Genomic DNA, 19758 nt, shown 5'->3' with positions numbered 1-19758 from the left:
GACATAATCAAAATAACCTCTCCAAAAAAAAGCGAAAAATCAGATAAACAACAAAAACAGTGTGGGATTATCTTTACAAGTTAACTGTTCGAGAGTCCCCCAAACACCCTCTGTTCGCCGAGATGTGTGACTAGATCTCGCTCATCTAGCCGCTCATCTCCCCTTTCTTTTGTCTGAAATTCTTGTACGCCAGCGGAGGCGACTGGATCCCATCGCCCGTATTGTCATTCTGCCCGAGTCCATGGACAGCACTTTTATTCCTTGGTTCGACGAGGGTTTCCGACCAACATGCACAGGGCATGTCTGTGTTCCTATCATATTATCATGTACGAGGTTCAACCAGTTGGCGTCATCGTGTCTCTTGAACGGAGAGCATGGAGTTGTCACCGTGATCCTCAATTTCTTGCTTCACGCATTCGAGATGCTTATCTGTGTTTCAAATTGTATTTTGACATTATATCTAACTCACGGAACAGGATCTTTTCCATCTAGGATATGATATGCCAGCACTTGGCAAGAAGGCGCTAAAACAAAAAAGGTTAGTAATGGTATCTCCCTATATCAAACGCCGTAAAATGCCATGCTAATTCAACCCATCAACCCCTCCTCCTCGTCTCCATCCTCAATCCTGATCTACCTCCCTGGACCTCCCCTCCCCGCCGCTCCCGCAGCAGGCGTCCTCCACTCATCCTTAAGCACCCACCTCCCCCTCTGCGCACTCCCACTCTTCTCAAGCGTAGCAATCAACTTGAGCATCTCCTTAAACTCCTCGTTCCTTCCCGGTTGCGCCCGGCAGTAATGATCGAAATGATCAACCAACATGCGACTAGGTACCACGCCACCGTGGGTAAGCATGAAATCGCGGATCATTTCTAGCATGCGGCGGCCGCGGAAAGTTTGCGGTGTTGTCGGCGCAGAGGGTGTGGAGCCGCGGGATGAGCTGGCGGATGTGGGTGTGTTGAGGGTTGTACCGGGATTAAGGAGCGTGGGACGGCCTTGTCGGGTGGCGAGGTTGTTGAGGATGGATGTTGATGAGGGGGCGCCGCCGCGTCCGCCGCCTCGTCCACCTCTACCGCCACGACTGGATGACATACCCCGGGGTGCGTCTGGTCGGCCTGCTTCGCCAAATTGGCCGGTCCATGTTGGTGTGCCAGCGGGCACGTTTCGCGCTTCTTGCATGCTCTTCTTGAGTTGCTCGGCGGCTACGGCGGCTTGTCGCTTGGCCTCGCGTTGGATGTAGGCTGGGTCGGCTTGAACTTTACGTTTTCGGCCGCCGGCTGTGGAGTTCATGATTGCGTCGTGTTCGAGGACGGAGTGGACACCTGTCTTGGCGAAGATGGTTGACATCAGACGGGAATCTGTTGGGGGTTTGTCGGTGCCGTCTTCGTTAGTGGTAGCAGCAGCATCCTCACCGTCGGAGACGGGGGCTTGGAAGGCTTCGGATCGCGAGATGCCTTTGACTGCGGCAAGGTCTTCCGCTCCTGTAGCATCTACCGATGCCTCTGCAGTCTTTCCATCCTCTTCGAACTTGACCTCTGAACCACGGAATAGGTTGCCTGTCTCGGTTTCACCCTCAACGTTCTCAACACCGAGCGTGAACAAGTCATGCAGATCGCTCATCTGGAATGACTGTCGCTGCTTAGGGTCTTTCAACACCTTGTTCGTCAAGAACTGCTTGAAGATCTGGCGATGGTAGATCTTCTCTTCGATTGTGCCTGCAGACATCAGCCGGTATATTTCAACCTCTCGCTTTTGTCCAAGGCGCCATGAACGCTCTCGCGCCTGTATGTCGGTCGAAGGATTCCAGTCCGGGTCGTAGATGATGACGCGATTGGCACCCGTGAGGTTGACGCCAAGACCACCGACCTTCGTTGTGAGGAGGAAGACATGTAGGTTTGGGTCGTTATTGAACTCGTCAACAAGGTTCTGGCGGTCCTTGATCGGTGTCTCGCCGTCCATGCGACGCCAGTTGATGTCGGGTAATTGACTGACGAACTTCTGCAGGATGTCCAACATGATACGATGCTGAGCGAAGAGAAGGGTCTTGTGTCCGCCCTTCTTCCACAACGACAGCAACTCCTTGACAACCTGCATCTTGCCAGATTTATTGGGGTTGCCATAATCGAATCCCAGCTTCTTTGACAGGGTCTTATGCTCCGTCAGATCGGGATGGTTGCAAATTTTGCGCAAGAAGTCGACACCGTACAGCATCTGGCGCTTGCCGCTCGCAATTGACTTCATGTCTTCCGACGCTAGGAAACCCTCATATGCTTGTCGCTGCTGGCGCGTGAGCTTACAGAAGAGTACCTGCTCTTTCTTCTGTGGCAAATCGGTTGCGACATCGACCTTGAATCGCTGCAGTAGGTAGGGGCTGATCGCATCCTTGAGGGTCTCAGCACACTGTACCGCTGTCTCAAACTCCAAGTTCGAAGCATTTGCGTAGCCACCACGCTTGATCGGAAATTCAAATTGGTTGCGGAAGTTTACCAGTGTGCCTAAGCGCATCGGGAATACAAAGTCGAAGAGCGACCAAAGCTCTGTTAGGTTGTTCTGCATCGGCGTGCCAGAAAGAATGATACGATTGGGCGTCCGCAACTCCTTGCAGTGGATCGTGATAGCAGTGTTCGGGTTCCTAATCTTGTGGCCCTCGTCTAGGATGGCGCATTCCCAGTCAGTAGGAATCAAGAACTCAGAGTAGGTCTGTAATCCTGAATACGTGGTGACGAGGACATGGCCGTCTCGCTTGACCTTCTCGAGGATCTTCTTAGCAGCCTTTCCAGCGCCAGTCAAAGTATTGTCGTAGTCGCCATAGTTTCGAAGCTCAAGTTCCCGCTCCATACGATCTTCTCGATGGGTGTCCAACATCCCGCTACCAGAAGTGTGTAGGATGGAAACTCGTAGCGCAGGCCACCAGCGGTGAAACTCGTTGACCCATTGCTTCATGACCGTCGCGGGACAAACTACGATGACAGGCTTGGTGAGTTTCTTGGAGTAATGAAGGCCGGCAACGAAGCCGATAGCTTGAATGGTTTTACCCAAACCCATCTCATCACCAATGATGCCACCAACATTCTGCGAGTACAGCTCCCAAAGCCACTGCACACCGGTCTTTTGATAATCGAACAATGCCGGGTAGATGTCTCCAGGGATACGGAATCCGCCATCGAATTCAGTGTCAGCTTCAGTGGGATGAGGCTGGTAGCACTCTTCTTCATCCTCCTCTTCATCGGCGGTTGCCTCACCACCATTGGCCTTGGCCTTTCTCCTAGCAGCTGCGCGGCTCTTGGACCAAGTCTCTATACGTTTCCGATACAATCGCTCATTGCCATCGTCAACACCTGCCAGATCTTCGACGACAGCTTCTTGCGTAGGAGCAGCCTTTGACTTGGTTGTTTTCTTGCCCTTAGCTTTGCGCTTGCGACCAGTAGTCTCCTCTGCGTATGAGTCGTCTTCGTCCATGTCATCTGGAAGCTCGTCCGACTCATCCAGGGTCGCAAGCTGGCGATCCGACATACCAGGCTCAAAAGCATCGTCTGAATCAGGATCGGTAAAGCCCGGGGCCGCACTCGATTCGCGCGACCCTACAGTATCGCTAGCAGGAGTGACCTTCCGCCGCTTCTTCGACCGGGCTGTAGGCTTTGGGCTCGGGGCCTCTGAACTGGATTCAACGTCTTGGAAGCCAGGCTTCATGAGGTTGCGATGTGATACTGGCTCTTTCGCAGTTTCGGTCACCATATCCTCCGCCTCAGCATCTAACATGACCTCACCCAGCGTCCCTGAGTCTGGCTGGTCCTGCGCCAGCTTGGAGAAAGGCGTGATCTTGCCTGTGCGGATGAGCCACTCTCGCCGGCTCTCGTTGGGTAAAGGACCCTTGGAGCCTTCCTCTGCTGCTTCTTCCACCCCAGGTGCTTTGTGACGATCGTTGATACGCTGTTGTATTCCATCCATCTCCTGGTCTAGGCCATCGATCTTGTCCCGATACGCTGCGATCTCGCCACGGAGCTTGGCCTTCTGTGTGTCCAGAGCTGGTAGAGCCAGACGGTTCTTGAGCTTTTGTATAGCAGCTTCCGCTCGCTTTGCTTCACCCTCGAGCTTTTCTATGCGCTTCTTGTCGCGCGCATCGGCCTGCTCGGTCATCATCTGGTCCGCCTGCCTGCCAATATCGCGTTCCAAGTCATCCTGCGCTCGTGTGCCAGTCGTGAGCATCTTCAACCGTGCCTCCTCGTCAGCATCTGACGGTATTTCCTCTACTAAATCTTCCCCACCATCATGCATGGTCGCATCGTTCGAGTTGTCTGGATTGGTGACGGTGATCTCAGGCGCGGTGGCGAGCGCAGCGTTGTCGGAGGGCGACGACATGACGACAGTTGTCGCAATCTAAGAGGGCTTCGAAAGCGGTTCTATTGGCACCGGGAGTCTCGAGCGGGATTTGAACTGCCGTGCGTGGTGTGCGTCGGATTACTCGTGGGTAAGAGAATTCGTGATAAGTTGCGCCGAGGGCAACAGCGGCAGGTCGAGGAACGTGAAGCGGGAAAAACCAGCATTAGAGACGCGGGTAATCCATCACGGGTCAGCAGACAGTTCGCGCATGAGGCTGTGACAAACAGCGTCGAGGTGAAAACGTCGTAGGCGGCAGGCGCGACCGTGGTTGACACCTGCACTTTCACTCGAGGCGATGATATCACTAAACGCGCTAGTTCGCGGGCAGCTTCCGCGGTATCGCGTCGCTCCTACTCTAGCAACCTCACAACCCATCTGACAACGCACCTCAAGAACACTCTCTCTGAAGCCTGTAGTACTTCAACCGACAAATTCATTTGATCGATTCAGGAACGTTCTCTAATATCACTAATGGCGTCGACCTCGTAGTCATCGACGTCACTGGGCTAGTCTTCATCCTTTCGCTTCATGCCACTCACCACGAGCGGTTTTCATAACATCATCCCGTCGCCCTCAAGATTTTGAACTGATCCTTCGATGCTCCCTATCACAGTTTCGGTAACGGTGCTCTGGTCGCCCGGTTATCCGGATTACTATTCCATCACAGCGGAGATGGAAGCCACCGCCCGAGAGACGGCAAGATCGATCCTGTCAATCTCCACCTCACCGCCCACGATCCATCTGACTCGCTCAACACCATCTCATCGTAACGCCTTGCTTCCAGAACGCATTCGCAGCAGATTCAGATTCTAGACTTTCTCCTTGCGGTATTACTCGCGATCACCTTCCATATATATCATATTCGGACCTTTCACGATTCACGTTCATGCGGACGGCTTTCAGCCCTATGCAAGTCATGGCACCGGTGTCTTATCGACGAAAGCCACTCTTATTTCGCCTACGCACGCTGGATTCTGCGCCCAAACCCCGGGCCTCAACATTCCAAGCTGACTCTGATTGATCCCTGATGACACGGTGATCGGTTTCCTTAGTATTTTCTCTCCTCCTCACACGTGAAAGTCTCTATGGGCTGGGTCTCACATGGCAATCGCTGAAGCCCGCGGTAGGTCGCTAAGGCCTGCGTCTTCAGACTACCGAAGTAGCCGATAAATATACAGTGGACACCCGTTTCAACCCCAAGTCACGAACATGGCACGCCTAGCAACATACACAGTGTAAAGCGCTGAGTGCGAACTCGCCATCTACACATCGGTCGAATTACGTCAATTCAGGGCAGGGGATAAATCGATATAAAAGCGGTAAAAGTGCACAGAACATCGAAAGAGCTGAGATCAATATCTGGGCTGCTATCATGTTGGGGCCAGTTGAGGCAGGATCAATTGAGTTGGCGGGTTGTCTGAGGCGGCGACGGCCCAAGCTTCATTCTGCAGATTTATCCGTACCCTGCCAAACACCTGGCGCGTAAACTGCTGCTGAGATGAATGTCGCGTGGTACGGTGCGGGGAAGCAGGGACAATTTGACAGCTATGCAGCACTGCTCACATCGGTTGGTGTTGCATAACCCTTGGTCTAACATTGTCTGCCGGCACTTCCCCGCCACACCGTTCAGTCAGTCTGGGCGACGCGACTCATCACCCGCCCAAATCTGGACAGTCTGAACCTGACTCGGATACTGATGTGGGACTCCCGCCGATGCATGATTGCGTTAGAGAACGCCGTCTTTCGCGCGATTGGCATTGTGGATATTGCCGTTCATGTTTGATAGTCAGTGGCTGCGGCACCCCTACACATCATCATGAGTATCGCCTCCACGGTTTCTTTTTCCTGTCAGCGTTCCATTCCGTTCGTGTGAACGGATTCATTGTCAAGCTCCAGAACCGTTCTCGATGGCCCCTCATGGCCGACTTTCTATCATCTTGGCTTTTGTGCTTACCTCTATGTCGACCGTGGTTGTAGCCCTAAGGTGCGTCTGCCGTTCGCAACCCTGATCGCAACGTTGATTGACAGTTCAGATTCTACACCCGGTATTTCTATGTTGGAAAGCTCACGTCGTCCGACTGGGTCATGCTTCTGGCTCTTGTGAGTGTATGCTCACTCCCTGTGCTGCTATTGCTGACCAGAAACAGATCGCAACTTGGTATGGACGTCTCCGCGGAACCCAGAGGAGCTGAACTGACTCATTCATTCCTACATCTAGGCCATCAGTGGTGGTACATTGCTTCATGATCCACTTCCTCGATTATAGCCATGTTGATGTAAGTAGCTACTAGCTGGTGAATGACTGCGGTCTAACATAGCACAGAAAGACAAGATAGAAACCTGGAGACCCGTAATCACCGGCTCGCTGCTATCGATGTGGCTATACCGAGTCAATTTCATCCTCAATCTTTGTCTCATCAAGACGTCGATATTGCTATGTACGTTATATGCCACACAATCCCAGGGATGAACGCGGAGAGCTTCGAGTACTACACAAGTGGCGGCGATTGCGCGTCGAACGGCCATTCATTCGCCCATGTGCTTTCAATATTCCTCGGAACGCTCATTTATGAAGGATCTACTCGGCTAACAGGATCAACTTAGTTTACCATTCTATCGCCGCATCGAACAAACGCTTCCAATACGTCGTCCGTGTACTCTTGGCCATCACAGTCTCTGGAGGAGTATCCATGATCATCGCCTCCATTCTTATGTGCATTCCGATCACCGATGCGTTCGGATGGGATGCTTGGTATCGAATGTGGGTCCTACACATCTTCGACCTCCATTGTTACAACCCAAATCCATTCTGGCTCTTCAATGCCATCTATAACCTCGTCACGGATGTGATCATCTGGACGTTACCGATATTGTTCTTTTGGAATCTTCCGACAATGCCGCTGAGACGCCGTCTTGAGCTGATGGCCATCTTTTCCGTCGGTATCTTGGCCGTAATAGCTTCCGCCCTTCGGCTTTACACTACAATCTTCTGGCTGGCCGACTATGTGCAGCAAGGACTGACTACAGCAGATCTTTTGATGTGGAGTCAAGTGGAACAGCACGTCGGTCTCATCACAGCCTCCGTACCATTTCTGCGACCACTCTTCCGTAGAGCGATGGTCAAGGTGAGGAGCAGAGAGCAGCCCAGCCCAGGTCCCGGAAGGCGCTTGGTCGGAGACGGCACACCAGAGTGGACTCCTGCCATGTTCAGGACGCCGATCATCCCATCGCCTAGTCCAACATTTAGCAGGTGCAGCCGGGAATTTAGGCCACCGCGGGGCACACTCCCGCCTATTGAGCCTACGAGTACGTCAACATGGGGCTCGACCATTTGGGATGGATCTCAGGTTCGGCAGGTGCTTCCAAGCTGATCTGTCGGTCATTGACAGACCCGCAAACCTATTCAAGAGCGGAAGAGGCGGACCACCGAATTCTCAAGAGAGAAAAGCCCCGCCGCATGTGTGTGGAGCTCTTGGCCAAGTGAGGGCAACGGTTGTTCATTCACTGTCGGGAATAGCCTTACACCAAGTTCTGAACCAGGCAATTCGCTCTCCCGAGCCACTCCAACACCTCAACGACACCACGATGTGTGCTCTCATAACTTTGGCATCTACAACAATGACTGCAGCCGACGGCGTGGCCGATGCCTGTACTGCGATGCCATGCGTACTTGCACCTCCGCCTAAACCAGCACTCGATAACCTTCCCATGGAGCTCATCAGAAACATCGTGAAGTTCATACCCAATTCGCCTGTACGCGAGCTACTTGCGTTACGTCGAACCTGTCGCTTCTTTCGCGCAGCCGCTGCCTATTTGCTTTGCCCACGTATGAGGCGCAGGCTCAGACACATTCGAGTGCTGATGACAAAAGACGGCTTGACAGCGCTTCTTGAGATCACGTCGGTAATTCATTGGCGAGATTGCATTCAATGCGTTGAATTTATCGACCCTGGAGTGGACGCCATAAGGGAATACAAAAAAGGAGATCGAGACAAATACCACTGGCTCGGCTATACCGTGGAGTCAGCCAAATTTCGGGAAATCCAGAACAAGGTACGTCGTACATCTAGGACGGGCTCGGATCCGGGAGAGTGCGCTCTTCCCGTTAGTCGCCTTGTTCAAATTCACTATGTGCTAACGAAGTTCAGATTACACCTGTACGGCAGTTGTTCTGGGCTAACTACGCCCCGGTTCTTCTCGAGAAGATCATCTCCTCATTCAAAACTATGGAAGGACTTGAGGAGATACATTTCGGATCGAGAAGTAGCGCTCATAAGCCGTTACCGCGTTCAGAACCTTTCATCATGAGTATAGGGTTCGACTACGCCCATACTAATCTTGCTCGTTGTCTTTTCCAACGTATCTACAACCGCGAAATTGGCACCTACATTTCCGCTGGACACATGCGCTTGTTGCATCGGATACTGTCGGACACTGGTTTCAGCAAGGAAATTATTCACCTGAATATACGCAACCTCACCGGGACTGAACGATTGTCTCTACCTGGAGTATGGCCATACCTGGATCACCCAAGCTTTCAGAAACTCAACTTTGTAGATGTGGACCATGCGCATCCGTTGGACAGCACCAGGGCGCCTTCAACAATGAGACTTGATCCGAAGTATGAGCGTCTCAACTCACGCCCAATATGTTGGAACATCGCCGAACTCCGGCTCATCGGCTGCAAGACAGATTCCAGCTGCGCAGTTGATTACCAGACCTTCTCTCTCCTCGCCAAGTCTCGCTTTCCTCACCTGATCCGGCTCGAACTTATTGGATACGCGGTCACCAGCGAACAGCTCATACCGTTTCTCCGCAGTGTCAATTCTACGACGCGGGATGTCTTCTTGACTGGCTTTCATCTCACATCTGGTAGCTGGAAACCGGTTCTCCGAGAAATTCGCGCTTTCGAGCGACTGCGTGAGACCAAATTCAAGACTCTGTCGGAGATGGAACAACAGTATTGGAATGGACGCTTTGCGAAACTTGTAGTGATCCCATGATGGTAGGGCCGATGATTGTTAAGGGATTCCTTGTCTGGAGAGAGATGGCTTCGAAAAGGTGTTGGACATGTGTGGACGGCGCTGCGTATAACCAAATAAATAGCTACACTGAATTACTTCATGACCACAACTACATGCCGATGTCAGATGTCGAGTGACAACGTGGACGGGGCTTAGTACATCGCCGTACTCGTGGTGATGTGATTCGTCGGGCCGACCGCGGCATGCTCTCGCGATTAGCACTGCCGATGCCGTCCAGTCATGCCGCAATTCTAGAAGCCTACCTAGGGCGAGCGACTTTATCAGCCTGCGGTGGGCTCACCGTGACACGATCCACAGTCGCCTTGCAGGGCGGCGCTGGTGTGATGTGGAAGCCGGGGACACTCGAGCCGCTGCCGAACAGAAAGCTCAGCAGGCGGTGAGTGACAGGGGCGAAGGGTAATTGGCCTGGCGCGTCTTCTGGGCAGGCACTAGTGCATTTGCGCCCACGCGTTGGCCGCTCGGAACTGAGTGAACCTTGGGTGGCAAAAGTGGTACGAACGTCGATCAGGGCCGCCAATCTCCAATTTAATCCGCCTCCTTTGCTGCTGCATCTGCTCTTCTTCACTGCAGCACCTCCGCCAATCGCTCCTTCACCACTCTGCAACCTGCAGTCGTTCCTTCGCTCTACAACTGCACTCTGCACCCGCTCTTTGTTTTTACTGCTGGACATTGAGAGCAGCCACAATGTACGCCCGATCCCGAAGTACCCCGAAGTCGCATACCCTAGATACTAACAGATGACAGGAACAACGCAACCTCCCTCCTGACGCCTATGGCGCAGGACACCTACTGGGGCTCCTTTGAGGAGATCTCCAAGTACAATGTGCAGCTCAACTACCTCGAGAAGATGTGGATGGCCTGGTACGCATGGATGGGCAACGATGTCCTAGCGACAGGAATCATGTCCTTCGTCTTCCACGAGCTCTTTTATTTTGGACGCGCGCTTCCCTGGATCATCATCGACTGCATACCCTTCTTCAACCGATACAAGCTCCAACACGTACGTCTCTGCGATTGCACATCTCCATGCGACGATAGCTAACTTGCCGCAGCAAAAAATCCCCACTACCTGGGAACAAACACAATGCGCCGCCCTCGTCCTCCTGTCCCACTTCACCGTCGAGCTTCCCCAGATCTGGATGTTCCACCCCATGTGCCAATACTTTGGCCTCCAGACCTCCGTCCCCTTCCCCAGCATCTACAAGATGGCGTACCAGATTGCCATCTTCTTCGTCTTCGAGGACGCATGGCACTACTGGATGCACCGCGCCATGCACGCCAGCTCCTTCCTCTACAAGAACATTCACAAGATCCACCACCAATACTCTGCCCCCTTCGGTCTGGCCGCCGAGTACGCCTCACCCATTGAAGTCATGATCCTCGGCTTCGGTACTGTCGGAGTCCCAATCGTCTTCTGCGCCATCACCAAGGACCTCCACATCTTGACCATGTACGCGTGGATCTGCCTACGCGTGTTCCAGGCCATCGATGCGCACAGCGGCTACGAGTTCCCATGGAGTCTGCACCACTTCCTGCCCTTCTGGGCCGGCGCCGAGCACCACGATGTTCACCACGAGAAGTTCATTGGTAACTACGCCAGCAGCTTCAGGTGGTGGGACCTGCTTTTCGACACTGAGGCTGGTGCTGAGGCTTCCAAGAAGCGCCGTGAGCGCAAGATGGCCGCTGCCAAGCTCAAGAAAGCCAACTGAGCGATCTTCGCTGGCACGTTTACAATCTTTGACGAGTGTTTGTCGGTTTTAGCCGCACGCTTGATGGTTGGGAGATGGTAGAACCTCTTCCGGCTGATAACTACCCACACGCTTCGATGCGGAGCTGGTATGAGACCTGGCGTTTTGGGTATAGGAAACTGCAGCCATGCATATTGGTCGCGGTAATAGACAGTATGACAGTATGGACCCTGGATAATGGGTGGCAGAGAGGTGTTTGTAAATAGGAGCTGGGTCATTATAGAATATTTACCTAATATCATCATCACGGTCGTTACGTTGAACGTTAACCTATTCTGTCACGTTCCGGTTTCGTGTCATTTGTTGAGCATATGTATTCAGGACGCGAAGATGTGTGCATTGGAACCAACAGCAAGCCAAATGTGTGTTAGGTGAACGGTGAAGAGGCCCCTGGTGATAGCGCGGAACGCCGTCTTGGCGCGGTGAGGACTGGCGCGTCTACATTCCGAGCTCATCAACTTTCTTTAACTTCACCAAACCGCGCAATCACCTCCACCACCCCAAGACGACGGCGCGCGAAAAGACGGCATCATGAGCTCCGGGCGCCCTGTTGTCCACCAGGACTACATTGCAAAAATCCGATATTCGAATGCGCTGCCTCCTCCACCCTGTCCGCCAAAGCTGCTGGACATCCCCAACACTGGTCTTTCGAGCGGTCAATACACATCAGCTGGCTTTGCGTCGAGATTAGCGCGAGAGCAGTCGCTGAACATTGAGGCTGATGCTGAGCTGGGAATGCCCATCGATTTGGTGGGTATCCCTAAGGTATTCGATGGAGACGAGTCTGGTAAGAGCGAACCCGTGGCGCAAAGCCCTCGCAGCGACTGACGCGTCCAATAGCTATTCAGGCGATGCCTCACCCGCCACCGCTCAGCACAGCAGACAGGGCGCTGATGCGACCACCGAACCAGCTCGGCAAGACGCAGACCAATGCTTCTGGCGCGACTTTCCTGCGACGAACCGAATATGTCACTTCGAGCACAACCGGTGGCTCCAAGTTTGAGTCAAGTAACTCGTCCAACACGATGCGCCTGCGGAGGAAGCGAAAGCAGGTAGAGACCTCATTAGACGATCCTACCAACATCGCGAGACACATCCTGAAGAGCTTCAACATCGCGTACCCAGCAGATGCCTACAACGGCCAAGACGGCGCCGAGAACATCAGGGCAGCAGAATCGACGCCCGAAGAGCGACTAGCCTGGAACAAGCCCAAGAACCCCCGGAACCCCAACCTGACACTCGTGGACTCCTACCCACTGCTCCCAGACTGGGACGCCATGCCCGACACCGGCGGCTACATGGTCTTCAAATTCACCGCACCCCCCATCAACAACCCGCTCGACCCATCCTACGACCCGCGTCTCGACGTCGCCCTCCTTCGTCCGGCAGGCCAAACAATCCAAGACCAAGAAAAGTACATGGAAGACCGCGAAGCGCACCGCCTGGACCCCACCGTCCCACCCCCAATCCCGCGCTGGCAATTCGAATACTTCCTCCCCTCCGACAAGAACAAGGTCCGCGGTATCAAACGCAACTTCACCACGCACGACCCCACCAACGAAGCAGACATCGACTTCGACATCGCCGAAGACGACGAGGGCCAGCCGCGTAAATGCTTCAAATACGATAACGTGCGTACGTACGAGACGAGCCAGCAAGTCGGTGACCCGAGTGATACCTACGGTGACGTTGTTGCGCTTGCGCTGCATGACCCGGAGAAACATGCGAATGAGCCGCTGCGTGACAGCAAGATGCAGCGGGCCGCGTACTTTTACCCGATTACTCAGAGGACTCAGTTGAGACCTAGGAGGCCGGGTCGCATTGATATGACGGAGGAACAGCCGAAGGTCGATATCATCGAGGCGGCGGGTAAGGAGCCGGAGAGCTTGGAGAGGAGGGAGGGGTATAGGAAGAGGGCTGAGGGCGTGGAGTAGGTTGATAAGAGGATGGGAAGGGGAATGGGGAGTTTGAGTAAAGCTTCTCATTGTTGGAGTTGTCAGAGCCAAGGTTGGTGAGCATAAGTTGAGATTGAACCGGTTTGGTATTTATCATCAGCGTCGGCGTTAATTGAGGTGCAGAGATGTAACAACAGATATCGTGGGCCAGACTATACAAAGGAGAAATTCTTCGACGTCTATCTCTTCTTCCTCGTCTTCACAATATTCAGAAAGGGAATCTCTCTGGTCTATCTCATCCGTCACATTCCACAGGATCATTCACTCTATCTCCACGTCACTTTATGAGCGCAACAACCACTCCGATCAAAGCCAGCACGACGCCTATGACGGTAGCATTCTCTTTTATATGGTTGAACCACCTCTCAGCACGAGACGTTCCGACATGCTGGGGTCGTGGTGGTATCGTCTGGGTTCTGTAGGGATTGGGATCGAATTCGAGAGGGAGGGTGTTGGCGCGTCGATGTTTGACATTTTTGGCATGTTTAACGTGCGTGGGTAGTATGGTATCGATATTGACTCGGTGGACTGCATTGGTGGTTGAAGCAGACATGGCGATGCGATATGTTGTAGTGCTAGTAGTTGGCTATTGGGGGTTAGCGACCTGACATAGCCAACGATATCTGGAGACTGAACTGTTTGTAATTATGCAAGTGGAATACCGTGATGCTCTCTACTACGCATCCTAGATGCTTGTCAGAAACTCGAAAGCGCAATGTTGTTTCTCTCTTTCCACTCCAGTATGGTCAAAAGAATGTAGGCTCGCGACTGCCACGGCGGCACTAGTAGACCAAGATAGTTTAGCGGATCCATGGATACCTTTGCGTCTCGCGCTAGCAGAACGACGCGGGTCCACCCCGCCCTGGTATCACAGCGGCCCAGCCATTCAAGTATCACTACAGTCCTCGCCCCGGTTTTAATGCTTCTGGCGCAACGCAGCCAATAGCTAAGCGCAAAAAAAGCCTCCGCAGAGTACACCACGTGTATCCCAAGACCATGCGTTTGGGCCTTGTGTGCTGTATGCTGAACTAAAATACAAATCGTTGATTCCTAGGTTTTATGGACATCTTTAAACATGTGCAGCTAACATATATTATATGTATACATGCGTACAATTATGAACCTTGGAAGAGACCATGCGACAACAAGAAGGCTTCAAATACACGCAACGCTGGCTCTGAAATTGGCAAAAGCCTGATGAGTCCACCCAGATGTTCACGCGACGCGACAGTATGTAAGCCTCTCCAGTCCATTCCAATGCACATCTCCATCCAACTCGTCAACCCAAAGACCTTTTATCACAAAGCCTGCAAACTCCTTCAAACACTTTTTGACCCGCTCTTTAGGTGGGCATGTCGAATGCGGCGGGCTGCTTTGACCCGACCCCTCTGGTACTGGTAGCTCACTTGACTGCAACAGTAATGACAGCGGCGACGATAATCCCCACGATAGTGACGATGAGCGTAACGATGGCGATGACAAGGCCAATGAAACCAGTGTATTCTTCGATGCGGTTAAACCAGGTTCCTACACCGGATGCGGTGGCATGAGCCCTGGAGAGCATGCTGCGATTGTTGGACGGATGAGGGTCGAGTATGGGAAGGCTCTGGGCCCGCTGTGGCCGATGATACACGGGCAGCAGATTGTCCATGTCAATTTGCTCGGATGCAGTGATGATAGGAGCCATAGCAATTGACACAAAAACGACGGATGAGGCAATTCAATTGACTGTTGTCAGTTAGAATGGACCCTTGGAACACAAGCCAAGCAAGTATCACAAAGCAAGGTACTTACGGTGAAGAAGACGAGTTTTGATAGTACTGTGAAGGAACTCGGCAGTCGATCTTGGGGAGATATAAGTTTGCGCGTCTGAACAAGAACAAAGCTTTTGCTTTCAGAGACCTCCAGCCTGCTCTTATTGCTCCTGATGCGAGCGAGTCAGTTCTCTGGGCTGTACGTCCTACGTGCCGTACCGCTAAGTTCGTACCACCTAGGCTACCGATCACACCTTTTTGACTGCATCAGGCTGCTGCAACATCCGGTCTGTAAAGCAACTGTTATGCACGCATGTCTACCATCGATGCCGGCCCGGACCGTGGCGCGGTCGCATTTTTGTATTGAATAGCACGAACAGCATCGTACTCCTGTTCAATACCGACTAGGGAAGATATTAAAGGATGTAATACAAATTGCTGTGAACGCATCGCAGGCACTGTCCAGGTACCTATGTAGCGACAGCTCTTCTCATCATGGCACAACCTTCTTGCTCCGAAGTCCTCGTAATTATAATGACTGAAGCGATGCTTTTGAATCCACGTGTATTGAGACGTTTATCGGTACCATGGCAGAGAGGTGCATATGCAGGTGTCACATATGCGGGTGAGGTGTTACCGGGGAAGCAAACCTAGAACCCCAGCCGAGAAGGACCCATGTTAAGATTTGTGCACCTGCGTTTGAATCATCAAGCGTAGGCGGTAAGAAAAGGCTGTTTACTTCTATTCGAAGTGACTTCTGGGCGAGATAGGCTAGTGGTAGCTCTTGTTTATGGTGACCTCGGGACCTTGTTGCTAGCTGATGACCATTCCCACACCCACCCACCAGCTTAGATTACTTATGGACCAAACTCACACTTACCTGTATACTGTTCACGAAGCATTCACAGATGTGTCTACCGAAGTAGGAGGCTGGGCGCGTGGCTGCTCGGCAAGGACGACCCTTGGCAGACCCGGTGTGATGGTATTTCTTCACGTCATGCCTGCCCATCCCTGTCAACCCAGAACAAGCGTGCGAATTCGCAGCGCCCATCATCTTCCCATCTATACACACCAACGCCTGTTGATTCGGTGAGGGACAGCCACTTCATGCGTCTTCTTATTCAAATCGTACGCATATGTATAAGCTGTCGCATCAATCTCGGTGATAAATATTGGTATTTTGGAAGTACTCGACGTTCTTCCTCGCGAGAATTTAATTGGGTATGTCAAAAACAGTTCAACTCATTGCACGTTGCGAGCACTCTTCATGGGTAGCTCTGACAACTCCTTGCTCTCTGTTGTACACAGCCTTTGCATTCGATCGATGCGACGCTGCTTATAATCTCTAAATGTCTCCCCAGATGGCTCACTTAACTGTAACAGCAATAATAACCCCAACGATGATTCCAACGACGGTAACCGCGATTGCAAGAACAGCGATAACGATTCCAATAACAGGAGCGTACTTCTCAACATGAATGAACCAAGTTTGCTCAGTAAGCCTGGTTTGAAAGGGGGCTCTTGCCGTCGGGGCTATTATTCGGTTGCCATTGTAGGGACCGGGGTTGTAGGCAGAAGGTATAATGTAGGCACGTAACGGTACGTGATGCGTAGGTAGCGTTGAGTCGGTGTTAACCGACTGTAGCGCAGGTAGATTAGGCTCCGTGGTGACCAGCTGAGGGAGCACAGAGATATTGTTGGCTAGATGAGGTAGTTCCAGGTCTTTGTCGACTTGCTCGACCACAGTGCTGTTGGTAGAGGACATCGCGTCGGAATGCGGTACTTTGTTTGACTATGGTGGATTAGCATCACGCACGCAGCCAATCGGACGTCAAGATTTAGGAGAGACTAAACCACATACGGAGATGCTAGTAAGATGCACGTTGCGCAATATGTCGAGTAATGGACGGCGAAGATAAGATTGAAGATGTTGTTAGTTTGTAGGCTTTGATACTTTCTCTCGGGACAGTTCTGCACAGTGCTGAGAGGATATATATCTTTGATGTTTGGCGATTGGCGACTGTCGTATGCGGTATGGGTAAGACTCAGCTCAGCCCCGACCCTGAGCCGCAGCGGCGGTTTTCCAACGAATGGGAGGAACTGAGCGCAGCCATACATAAGCAAGACCCCTGGCATCACCAAAGAGACACTTCCGCAACGCTAAAATCTACATGCCAAAAATCTCACGAATCAAAACCGCATCTGATGGAGAGTTTTCTAAACTCAATACATTTCAAAGGATCTTGTCCAGAGACCTAAGGCTACTCGGAAACCACGCATAGTGTAGAGCTAAGTTGTAACATAGAACAGTAAAGCTCTAATGCATCTAGGCATACTTGAAAGTGTGGTCCGCTAGGAAGGACGCCTGTTTTTTACTATGCAGGTACCTAAGTAGATAAGGTCATCGTGCCCTGCGCAGAAAAGCTGACGTACTCTTAGCGCGGGCGTGTATTGCGATACTGTTCGAGTGATGCAACTCTGTCAATTGCTGGACATGATATTCGTCACTGTGCAGATACCTCTAGAATTGCCTGCCTTTGCACGACATCAGATGGTGGACACGGCATAAGCCGGTGAGCGAGGTAAATGGCTAGATTGAAACCTGTCCCAGTGGTCTAGTAAGCGCACGAATCACTACACTTCGTTGGAAGACCGGCATTTTCGAGATGAAAACCATCGATGTGAGGAAAAGGACTAATGTAGAAACATGGACGTCTTTTGCACGACACTTTTGTTTGGTATTTTATCCTAGTCTATCGCGACAATAGTCCTGTCTATTACAGTTTACGAGCACTTCCGTGGTAACTAGTGACTGATGGGTCCTGAAAATCTATCGCAAAAGGTCTCTCAGCATGAAAAAAAAAGATTCAAACGCCGGAGGCTCGAGCCATCTCTCCTACCTGGCTCACTTGACTGCGACCGTAATAATGGCGACGATAACACCGAGAACAGTGCCAACAACTCCAAGAACAGGAGCATACTCATTAACGTGCTTGATCCAGGTACTTGTCTCATCTGGCGCAGTCCCGGCATTGTCGGTACCCAACGGTATCGCTTGGTTGGTGGAAGGAGGCAGAGCTGGAGTGTGGGTAGGTGGTGGTATGACGTGAGTAGGTAGAATAGAGTCGGTGTTGACTACCTGAGGTAACCGAGAGCCGTTATTCGGCAGCTTAGACAGTCCACTTTCATCAACGACTCGCTCGACGAATGTGATGCCAGTGGGAAATAACATTGCGATGCGATGCGATACAGTGCTTGATCTAGTCATGATTGGTCTCGTTAGTATAGGGTCACGGTTCATGAAGCCATTGTTGGAGCTGTTGGAGGCCAAGGGAAAAGCTACGTACGTTGGTAGAAGTAGGATGTAGTATATGTTGCAGCGCGTAGTGCCAAAAGGTCTTCCAGAGGCAGGTATACTCCGTACTGCGATACGGTCGGGAAAAACCTGCGCTTGTTTTCCCAAGAACGTTTATCCAGCACAGCGAACTCCTATATATACTACCGTTGGTTCATGATGGCCATTACAGACGCATCTTCCTCTAACTGAAAGCAGCTGGAGAGATCGCACATCCTGAAAAGGCACATTGCGAGCCGGTGAGATACAAATCGAGCCAACCAGACGTACGCTGCGAGCGATATGTTGAATGTGAGGACTGCAAACACGAATCTAAGTTCAAATCTGCAGGAGAGCCATAGGAGCCGACCAGGATCTGGCCTCAAGGCGGAACCGGGGTATTGACCCTAGGTGTGAACGGACGCATGGCTTCGCCGTCTCATGTGCAGTGTGGGGGTTCCATAGGACAAGACACTCAAGCCACACCCTACTTGGCCTTGCAATACGGCACCGGGACTAGGCGTGAGTAGACGCATGGCGTCGCCGTCTCGTGTGCAGTATGGGGGTTCCGCAGGACAGGACACTCAAGCCATATTCTATTTGGCGACATGTTGCTGACGCATGCGTGTGGTGCGCTAGCCTTGTGACAGCGGTTAGTTGACGGGGAGGCAGTAACACCACGATGGCTTACAGTCAATTTCTGCCCGGTCGAGATGAGGAGCGAACTCGTGCGAAAGGCGTGGTTAGCTATGTAGACACCGCCGAGCAGAGAGCGCTGCATTCTCACTGATCTTTCACCCCAGTCATTAGTGGCTGCATCATCATCATCATCGTTAACACATCTCTTGGGTCGCACAGACGCCCGCACGCATGACGATCGGGGCGCTGGGTCTAAAGAAGCGCCTCGTCCCTGAGGATTTGTGACCTGACAGTACATGCCTTATTGACCTACATTCTTTACAGCCGTAGTGGTAAGAGAAAAACATCGTCCCGTCATCACGACGCCTGACAACCGACCGATGTTCCCTGACGTCATTCCTGTCAAAACCTCACAACACCCGCGCAATCCCGCAGCCGACATCGCCATCACAAACACACACAACTATCAACTCAACTTTGTAGAAACGAGCAACTCTGTAGATATCGCCGAGGCGTGCACATCGCGCGACTTCTGATTAACATGTCCGTGCCAAACGGACCGCCCAACGCGCTGACTCAAGCGACGTGATGCTACCGCAATGATTGACGGATTTAATTGCCGAACCCTCGCATTTCTATCGCCGATTCATTTCCTGTACTAATTCAATGCATTTTTGCGCAACCCCTCTCTTTTCAACGTCTGTTTTCTTGTCGCTACAACACCGTTATTCGTCGAGGACTTGCGCCATGGCCACTCGCGGCACCAACGACTCATCACCACAAGAAACATCGCCAATCGACACTTCAGTCAAGCTGCACGATAGCCATGAGGTACCTTCTTGGTACGCGCACAACTCCTACATTCTTAAAGGCTACCGGCCCGTCACGAAATCCATTCCTCTC

General features: G+C 52.2%; 3 protein-coding genes across 3 annotated transcripts; 2 read left to right on the top strand and 1 right to left on the bottom strand.

Moving 5' to 3' along the window:
• Positions 1 to 633: 633 nt before the first annotated feature.
• J4E90_000214 (uncharacterized protein) lies at positions 634 to 4359 on the bottom strand (the record flags this gene model as incomplete). The annotated part of the gene is made up of 1 exon (XM_051429811.1): positions 634 to 4359. The coding sequence occupies one exon, from the start codon at positions 4357 to 4359 to the stop codon at positions 634 to 636; it is 3726 nt and encodes a 1241-aa protein (XP_051295298.1).
• Positions 4360 to 8984: 4625 nt separating this feature from the next.
• On the top strand, positions 8985 to 11134 carry J4E90_000213 (uncharacterized protein; the record flags this gene model as incomplete). Its single annotated transcript, XM_051429810.1, has 3 exons — positions 8985 to 9340; positions 10170 to 10425; positions 10478 to 11134. 3 exons carry the CDS (start codon positions 8985 to 8987, stop codon positions 11132 to 11134), a joined length of 1269 nt encoding a protein of 422 aa, XP_051295297.1.
• Positions 11135 to 11704: 570 nt separating this feature from the next.
• Positions 11705 to 13107, top strand: J4E90_000212 (uncharacterized protein; the record flags this gene model as incomplete). The annotated part of the gene is made up of 2 exons (XM_051429809.1): positions 11705 to 11960; positions 12014 to 13107. The coding sequence occupies 2 exons, from the start codon at positions 11705 to 11707 to the stop codon at positions 13105 to 13107; spliced, it is 1350 nt and encodes a 449-aa protein (XP_051295296.1).
• Positions 13108 to 19758: the final 6651 nt, after the last annotated feature.

Source organism: Alternaria incomplexa (assembly GCF_024043165.1).
Source record: "Alternaria incomplexa strain BMP 0042 chromosome Unknown scaffold_1, whole genome shotgun sequence".
In the NCBI taxonomy this organism is placed as follows: domain Eukaryota; kingdom Fungi; phylum Ascomycota; class Dothideomycetes; order Pleosporales; family Pleosporaceae; genus Alternaria; species Alternaria incomplexa.
The sequence above is the reverse complement of the archived record's forward strand: the minus strand, read 5'-3'. Positions and strand labels throughout refer to the sequence as shown.